Below are 9,366 nucleotides of genomic sequence, written 5' to 3' on the forward strand. Positions count from 1 at the left end.
TCTTCATGCAGATCAGTCTCCTGGGCAGAGAAGCCAGTCAGGCTTTTCACATTATCAAATATGAACTTTGCCTCTTATGGCCAGTTAGTGAATTTCTCTAAATTTAATCAATCAAAAAACACTCTGGAATCGTGCAAAGAACTCAGTCATAAATATTATGTAGGCCTGCTAACTTTAATAAAGTAAAAAAAGCTAAGAAACATATTTACCAATTCCTCAAAGTAATCTCAGTTCTTTTAAAGAATCAATCTATAGAAAACCACCAAGCAACATGGAACCTTTATTTTAATGTGATTACTGTACATCTGCAGTATTGGAGTAATCTGAATGGAACTAGAAGAAACAATGACAAAACCAAACTGGCATTTGATGTGAATCCACAGGAGTTTAAGCTTCAAATCCAGCCAAGAAGTTTGTTACAATCTCTTTCAGCTTTGCATCTGACTCTTCTGAGATCTTTCCATCGGTCCTATTTGAAAACAAAAGCAGATCAGTTGTGACCTGGGCAAAAATTCAATGACTAACCTAATTACAGAATTCAAAAGAATTTTAACAAGACTTTTTATTTTAAAGCTTACAAAAAAGGAGACATCAGTTATGTTCATACCTGATTTTGCCCAACAGGGCCTGATGTTGGCTGATAACGTGAGACAAGAAAGCATTCTCAAATTTTGTGATCTTGCTGGGCTCCAGCTTGTCAAGATACCCCCTGACACCCGCATAGATAACAGCCACTTGCTCTTCAATAGCCATGGGAGCTGAAAAGAAAGAAGTAAGTTGCTCAACAAATGCATGCCATTGTTTCCAGAGTTAGAGAAACTTATTTTTTTCACAAATTATTAACATGTCTTCATAGATCATGGAATTTCACAAGTAGAAATTCCATTATTAGTACTCCTTCCCACCTCCCTGGAGAAACAGTTTTTTCCCTTATTGATAAGCCTTGAAGTACAATCTTTGCACTTATTCCATGAGCACCATCCATCACCCAACAGGACTGTCTGGGGTAAAAATAACTTGCTGAAATTTTTTAATAAGATAATATACATTTTTTGGCTGCACCACATAGCTTGCGAGACCTTAGTTCCCCAATCAGGGATAGAAGCCAGGTCCTTGGCAGTGAGTACAGAGGTCCTAACCACTGGACCCCTGGAGAATTCCCAATACTAACATTCTTTATTAGTTACTCTTTATTAATTATTAGTTTATTAGTTATCTATTAGTTATCCCTTGTGGCTCCGCTGGTAAAGAATCCCCTGCAATATGGGAGACGTGGGTTCAAATCCCTGGGTTGGGAAGATCCCCTGAAGAAGGGAAAGGCTACCCACTCCAGCACTGTGGCCTGGCGAATTCCATGGACTGCATAGTCCATAGGGTCGAAGAGTTGGATATGACTGAGCGACCTTCACCTTCAACATTCTTTTAAATCTGCCAGATTCTACACGTATATAGCCAAGGAAATGGTAGGGAGACATAGAATCTACTATGTCTTAATTTCCAAAAGAAAGGTATTATTATACCCTTCCTAGCAATTCCATTGAAATGATGACTGTAATTAATTAAAACAGGTATCAATCACATTCAAAAGGCAACATCTTTAATCAAAGGTAATGGCACATACTACAGTTTGTAAGGAGCTATGTGATATTCCCAGGTCCTAACACAGAGTAGGAACTTGACCAAATGTACAACTCACAATACTGTCCCTGCTTGAGCAGCTCAGTCAAACGCACACCACGACTCAAGAGTTGTTGAGTGGCAGCATCAAGGTCAGAACCGAACTGGGCAAAAGCAGCAACCTCACGATACTGAGCCAACTCCAGTTTCATAGTACCTGCCACCTGAAACAGAAATGGTTAACTCAAACAAAACAAAAATACTTCAATGACACAGACCACCATACAAATACATTTTTATTTTTAACCTAATGACAAAGTGATACAAATTACCTGTTTCATGGCCCTGGTTTGGGCAGCAGATCCGACACGGGACACAGACAAACCAACATTAATGGCAGGGCGGATACCTTTGTAGAACAATTCTGTTTCCAAGAAGATCTACAATGTAAGGAAAATACAGAGGCATATTAGCAAGCTTAAAGAAATCAATTATTTTCACAATTAAGTCACTATAGCAAAAACTGAAGCCCCAAAACCAAAGAATGCTAAATGGCTTCTTATCCTAAAGAACTCCTTAAATCTTTCACAACTTAAAATCATCCTGTATATTCCATTGCGGAGATGAGGAGACGTGAGATGCAAAAAAATTAGGTACCATATTTACAGTAAAACTTAAATTGGTGATTTAAGTGATGTGATCTCTCTAGGATTTGCTTCAAAATTACACACAAGAGAACCGTGGGGAAAAAGAAAGCAAGAATGAAGTATACTATACCATCAATACATAAATAGGTGGGATATGTGGGGTTTCATTATACTATTCTCTTTACAATTGAGGTTTTCCATAATGAGAAGTAAAAGGAATTTAACAAATTAGTTCAAAACTACCAGTCTCAATTACTGCCTTGAAATCACCCAAAGTTTTCATATTTAATCATAAAAATAATACCTGTCCGTCAGTGATGGAAATGACATTTGTTGGAATGTAAGCAGACACATCACCAGCTTGTGTTTCGATGACTGGCAGAGCAGTCAAGGAGCCACCACCAAAAGCATCGTTCATTTTAGCTGCTCTCTCCAGGAGTCGGGAGTGCAGGTAGAATACATCACCAGGATAGGCCTCACGACCAGGGGGTCGGCGGAGCAGCAGAGACATCTGACGATAAGCAACCGCCTACAGTATAGAAAAGTGTGCACCTATTAGACAGGCGCTACATTTGTCAACTACCACATACAAACATATAAACACGTCTAAAAACACATTTCTTTTGACCTGTTTGGATAAGTCATCATAAATGATCAAAGCGTGTTTGCCATTATCCCTAAAATATTCTCCCATTGAACATCCAGAATAAGGAGCCAGGTACTGAAGTGGGGCAGCATCTGAAGCAGTAGCTGAAACCACAATGGTATACTTCATGGCATCTGAGAAGAAAATAAACATTAAGTTTTACATGATTATTAATACTATGATTTTAAATTAGAGGCTACTAGAATAAAAATTAAGCACTTTACTACTATCATTACTATTAAGATTACCCAGTCTAATAGCTTCTACTTTAAAGAAACTAACAAAACCTTCAGTTTACTGCTGCTTTATACTACCGATATAATTTTTTACTTCTTACTTTTGTATTGACTTGTATTAGTAGAAATTTGAGTTCATTAGGGAGTAATTAAAATCAGACTTCATTATAAGCATAAGCTAGTCTAAGATTTGCAGCATCCCAGATAACTGCAATGAGACTGAAATTCCTTAATACCTGCATCTGTGAGTCTCTTCACCAACTGGGCAACAGTGGATCTCTTTTGACCAATAGCAACATAGATACAGTACAGCTTCTTCTTTTCATCAGTTCCATCATTGAATCGTTTCTGGTTAATGATTGTGTCAATTGCAATTGACGTTTTGCTTTAAGAAAAAATAAACAAACATAAACCTTACTAAGTACTTCAAAGAATTCCCCAACTTAAATTCCACTACAAGTTACTCTCATATTACAGTCTACTCTCGCCGTATAGTCCAAGTATTAATATCTACCATTCCAAGTCTAAAAGTAACCTTTCAATAGAGCATGTTTACTTTTAACAAGCTGTTAAGTCTTTACCCAGTCTGTCGGTCACCAATAATCAGCTCACGCTGACCACGACCAATCGGCACCAAGCTATCCACAGCCTTAATGCCAGTTTGCATTGGTTCCCTCACAGAGATTCGAGGAATGATCCCAGGGGCTTTCAAGCCAACTCGTCTTCGGGCCTTGGAACCAATTGGACCCTGTTAAACAGTAAGAAGAAACCCCAGAACAATCAATTTGGCTCTTTGCTTTGAAGCTACAACCAAATCCAATAAATGTTAAACCTACCTTTCCATCAATGGCATTACCAAGGGCATCAACTACACGACCCAGCAGCTCCTCGCCGACTGGAACATCTACAATAGCCCCAGTTCTCTTCACAATATCTCCTTCCTTAATAAGTTTATCATTTCCAAACACGACAACACCAACATTGTCAGGCTCCAAGTTCAAAGACATACCCTACACAAAAGACATAATTGAACATCCATGAAGTCTGAGTGGCACTTCTTCCCATATACCTACACTACATATGAAAATGGAAGGGGGAGCAATACCAACTTTTCAGATCTGGTTCACTTCTATTTTACCACCAAACAATCTTCAGTAAACACTTGTCAAGTTCCCTCGAATAATCAGAGTTTAAAATTATAAGCCAAACATGCACCTTACCACATCCTCTAAAAACTAAAATAAGCAAGGAAATTGAACTGCTTAAGCTTCTTCCACTGCATTTCCTTTGACTACAGTTTTTGAATGGGGTGACCAGTATGAAGTAAAGTGTCAGGGTCAACTAGGAAGACACACTTGATTTACATCTGTGAGAACTCATAAACAATCTTTTTTAAAGATTATCTAGTAAGAACCTATACCCATCAAGTCAGTAAAAAATTAAATTAAAAGCTACCTAATCAAGAACAAATCTGTACAACAGAACAGTGCTGGGTCATCTCATCGTATTTCAAAATGGTAAGATTTCAGGTCCCTAGCTCATACATTGGAGAAGGCAATGGCACCCCACTCCAGTACTTTTGCCTAGAGAATCCCATGGACTGAGAAGCCTGGTAGGCTGCAATCCATGGGGTCGCTAGAGTCGGACACGACTGAGCGACTTCACTTCCACTTTTCACTTTCATGCATTGGAGAAGGAAATGGCAACCCACTCCAGTGTTCTTGCCTGGAAAATCCCAGGGACGGGGGAGCCTGGTGGGCTGCTGTCTATGGGGTCGCACAGAGTCGGACACGACTGAAGCGACCTAGCAGCAGCAGCAGCTCATATATAATCAATGCAAAAAGGCTAGTCCAGGAACTGAATCTGGTCAATAAATAAAGCTCTCAAGAATTACAGAGTAAATATAGAGGAGTACCATGGAATGCCATTGCAGGTACACAATCTTTAGTCTAAATCTCTAATGTTCAACAGAGTAGCCACTAACATCATATGGCTATTTAAAATTGAAATTAGTAATTGCCCTGTTACCCAAGTCAGAGAAACTTCAGTAGTTACCGTATCCATATCTATAAAACATTTCCACATGGCAGAAGTTATTTCAGATAGTATCAGTCTGGACTCCTAGATTTTAAGTTAAATGAAAATGAGTTCCTCTATTTCAGCCTAACATTTCAAAGACACACACAACGATAGATCAAAGGGTAAATTTTTAGCCAAGGTCTGAGAGCTACCAATAAAACATTTGGCTCCATAATTAGTCTTTCACACCAACAGGTTCTTTCTCCATACTGGACACCAAATTCCACTGCCCCTGGTCCACCTGGATATCATACTCTGCTTTTGTCAGAGAACCCATGACTCCTACAACTTTGACTTCTCACCTTACTGGCCAACTACGATAATCTAATAGAAAAAAGCACACTTCTATTATTAGTGCTTCTGATAGCTATAACACTAGCTCACCTCTCAACAACAGGTCTACTCCTACAAGAAATACAAAGTCAATGACTTCCAACTTTCTGCCAAAAATGAATTTAACTAATCAAATGCTTTTATATAGAATGATCTTAACAGCTACGAACAGAGCTTTTCACAATCTGGCTGAAAATTTACCCAATTTTGTATTTCAGTGCTAATGGTTACAACTTATGTGTAAATCAGTCCAGAGGATAAAGTTTGGTTAACAAAAAAATTTACTCTTTTCACAATCTATAGTAATGACAAACACAAAATCACTGAAGCAGATTCAGATTCAAAGTTAAAAAAAAAAGATAATGTGACACAATCTCTGAACTACTAAATGAATAACTGAGGAAACACCAATGCTAAAACTATTAAATCTCATTTTACAATTTACCTTTAAACCTGAAGAAAACTCTACCATTTCTTCTGCTTGAACATTTCTTAGCCCATGTACCCGAGCAATACCATCACCAATACTTAAAACACGCCCAGTCTCTTCAAGGTCAACAGAGGTATCAGCTCCAAGAATACGCTCTTCAAGAATAGAGGACACCTCAGCAGTGCCTATTAAGAGAGGACAATTCCATTACAAAAAACAGCCTGGTCCAAAGATCTTTTCAAAACTCATTTCCCCAACAACATATAAACTATAGCTGTGATCAGAATAATCAAATTGTATTCTAAAGTTAACATTCTTTCAAAAAAGCTTGATACCTACCACTATGAAAACAAATCTAAGTGACTGAGAAAAAACTTCACGAGACAAACATAAACCAGGTAAGGAGCTAATCAAATTAAGCAATCTCCCTAAAATAAATATTTTCTATCTCCTAATTCTTTGGTTTAACCTCTTACCAAATCTGAAACTTGAATTTTTTGGCTAAATTCTATAAAAAGTATATCTTAAAAGGCAACAGCTTAGGAATTCCCTGGCAGTCCACTGGCTAGGACTCCATGCTTTCAGTGCCAAGGGCCCAGGCTCAGTCCCTGTTGGGGAAAGTAAGATACCACAAGTCACTCAGCCAAAAACAAAAACAAAAAAAACCCAACTGTTTAACAAAATATAAGTACTGATAGCCCTTGCCATTTTGAAAGTTCATTTATGTCACTTCACTTTGACAAAAAAGGGTAATTTCTTCTTCACACTTTAATCATTTCAGCCAAAGAAAAACTTCATTAGAACACCCACTTTCAAATAGTGATGAAAAGCTGTATTTCTCCCTTTCAAGGGAAGCATGTACTACATTCCTCATCTTGACATACAGATGATACCTAACTATTTCAAAAGCCCTAATGCACATCTCAAAAAAATTTCCCAACCTACAGAATCTTAAGTTTACCTCCTGATTTCTCTATTGCATTTACAATGTGCAAATTCAGACTGCCAGGTATAGGTTACCAGTTCCTGTTTTTGAAACACATAAAAACTACTTGTCTTTTCCCAATGTCTATTAGGAAAGGGTTCATAGGTCAGAAAGGAGCCTACCACCTGACATATACTGATAAGGACCAAGAAGCATTCATCATGACAAAAAAAGAACCTGTGCTCCCATCAAGAGAAATAAATAATTATAGTTCATTTCACTAGAAGGGAACCTACCAAAATAGAGCTAAATGGCATATTATGGGTTCAGAATCTAAAATTCCACATTAACTAAAATTGAGAAAAAAATTCACTAATGGAAAAAAATCCAAAAAATATTCCCAGCAGGTATGTAACCTACGTGACATTTTTCATTTAGTAACAAGGTAGTAAGTGTGGTCCAGACACAGAAATAATGACTTACCGGTCTTCTGCAGACGAGAGTTAGAGGCATGCAGGTTCCTTGCAGCAATGAAGGATGATCCCAAAGCATTTTTGGAGACCTAGTGCAAGAAATTTTCTTTAAAACTCTGATTTTTAAAAAAAGGCCTTTATAAAACTAGCAAGCTTAAACAAATGCAGGCTTAGTATGATTAAATTATCAGCACAAATAGTAACCACGTGAGAAAGCATTTATCAATATATGTGAAAATTTGTTAATGCAGTTCCAGGTACACTGTAAGTACACTTAAAAAAAAAAAAAGCATATTCTAAAAAGCAACCACTAACAATGTATCTTTCCTTTTAAAGGCACCAGATAAATATTATTTTGACTTTAAATGTATTTCAATTGAGTTGTGGAAATCCTCAATTTTATAAACTGCTTTCTAAAAGGGGCAAATCTCAATAGATTTTCTATTCTAATCTTAAAAAGCCTCTAAACGTTGAGTTTGGTTAGAAACTAAGAGATATGGCAATATGCACTTCGTTTTCAAAAAAACTCCTTTCAACAAATCCTGCAGGAATCCGGACCCTCCTTCTACAACTGTGGTTGGTCAAGGCATATTCTGAAGACGTTCCCTTCTACAGGACTAGGATGAATGTCCTTGAGTACTTCTTTTTTGTTTTTGTTAATAGAAATCCAAAATGTTATCGGCGGTTGTGTTAGGGCAGTAAATGGCCAATGAATTTATTTGGCTTTCCAAACTGAGATTACTCTCAAGATGAAAACACAAGTAAATGTCAAAACGTTTACATAACCTTTAGGGGTAATGTCCTTAACTTCAAGGGATTTTAGTGATGAAGGGCATTGACCTTCAAAAGAATCTCCCAACCTATGTTCTATTTTACTTGAGTTTTCAATCACTAACATTCCTCAAGGATGAAATCTTAAAAACAAGTCAAAGCACCACCAACTAAAGTCTGCCAGTCTGAGACAATCTGGAAGCCAGCTCCTCCGCTGTCAGGGTGGCGCCGGCACTGAAATGCATATTTGCACCTATACGGTGTTTTCAAGATCGTTTCACTATTCGGCACTAAGAGAGCGCATATTGAAGCATTCAGAAAGGCACCTTCACTTATTGCTTTTCTCTGAACCGACCTCGGGAGGAGGTGAAATGCCGGGGCCTGCTGACCTTCACGCAATGCTCCCTACCTTGCTTCAACCCGGGCTGACAACAGTGCTCTGACCTTCAGCGAGGAAGTCAGGAAGAGTCAGTGGGACCCAGGCTCCCCGTTTCGGAGCAGGCCTCGGGAAACTAGCGCCCCAGCCCTGACTTTCATCCAAGGCCCCTCTCCGGCCTCTCGGACGAAGACTGGAATCGTCCCGAGGCGCCATCTCAAGACACCACGAAGGTCAGTGTCTCCCCTGCAGCACCCTGCACCCTCCGGCACCGAGCGAAAGAGCCCTTCTCCGAGAGCCCAGGCCAGGCCGAGAGGCCAGCGGGGCAAGATGGCGCCGCCCGCCACAGCCCCTCACCCTCTGCACAGAAAGAGAGCCCGAGCCCATGCAATCGCCACCCGCCGCTGACTGGACCCTCCCTCCAGCCAGCCTCCCGTGCTCACCAGCCCCGCTCGCCGAGGGAGGGCGCGGGCCACGGCCGCGGCGACGCGCACGGACAGCATCTTCGCAGCTCCCCTTGAGGTGCTTCCTCCGCAGCCGCAGCCTCGAGACTGACTGGGACAAAATGGCCGAGCTGCGGGGAAGGTCAAAGCAGTCAGCCCACGTGACCCGGATGTACCGCCCCTCGCTTTCACCCCCGGACGCGAATCTGCCAGGGTGCGGGTGGGGGGTTAATTACTTTCTTCCTTTAAGTATCATTTTTAGATTTTGAACCTCCAACTGACTGATTAGACGTCCGCCAGCTTCGATCCAGGCACTGGTTACATATTCACTTTGATCTTTCTCATCGACCTTGTGGTTGCCCTGGGCGACCGCATGGTTATAGCGGAACT

At 39.9% G+C, this 9,366-nt stretch overlaps 1 protein-coding gene across 1 annotated transcript; it reads right to left on the bottom strand.

Annotated features, from left to right (window-relative positions):
• Nucleotides 1-263: 263 nt before the first annotated feature.
• On the bottom strand, nucleotides 264-9,108 carry ATP5F1A (ATP synthase F1 subunit alpha). The gene is made up of 12 exons (XM_061400060.1): nucleotides 8,977-9,108; nucleotides 7,397-7,475; nucleotides 6,004-6,173; nucleotides 3,983-4,156; nucleotides 3,728-3,894; nucleotides 3,383-3,531; nucleotides 2,893-3,044; nucleotides 2,569-2,793; nucleotides 1,950-2,057; nucleotides 1,697-1,841; nucleotides 608-758; nucleotides 264-469 (listed from the first exon to the last, which is right to left on the bottom strand). The coding sequence occupies exons 1-12, from the start codon at nucleotides 9,034-9,036 to the stop codon at nucleotides 388-390; spliced, it is 1,662 nt and encodes a 553-aa protein (XP_061256044.1). The 5' UTR covers nucleotides 9,037-9,108; the 3' UTR covers nucleotides 264-387.
• Nucleotides 9,109-9,366: the final 258 nt, after the last annotated feature.

Source organism: Bos javanicus, chromosome 24, assembly GCF_032452875.1.
Source record: "Bos javanicus breed banteng chromosome 24, ARS-OSU_banteng_1.0, whole genome shotgun sequence".
In the NCBI taxonomy this organism is placed as follows: Eukaryota; Metazoa; Chordata; class Mammalia; order Artiodactyla; family Bovidae; genus Bos; species Bos javanicus.

Bases quoted from the DNA above. Each gene is read 5' to 3' on its own strand.
- ATP5F1A (XM_061400060.1), bottom strand. From the start codon at position 9,036: ATGCTGTCCGTGCGCGTCGCCGCGGCCGTGGCCCGCGCCCTCCCTCGG. The intron at 4,157-6,003 runs GTAAATTGTAAA...TCTTTTGTGTAG, and splicing joins AGTTTTCTTCAGGTTTAAAG to GGTATGTCTTTGAACTTGGA. The intron at 470-607 runs GTATGAACATAA...GTTTTCAAATAG, and splicing joins GCCCTGTTGGGCAAAATCAG to GACCGATGGAAAGATCTCAG.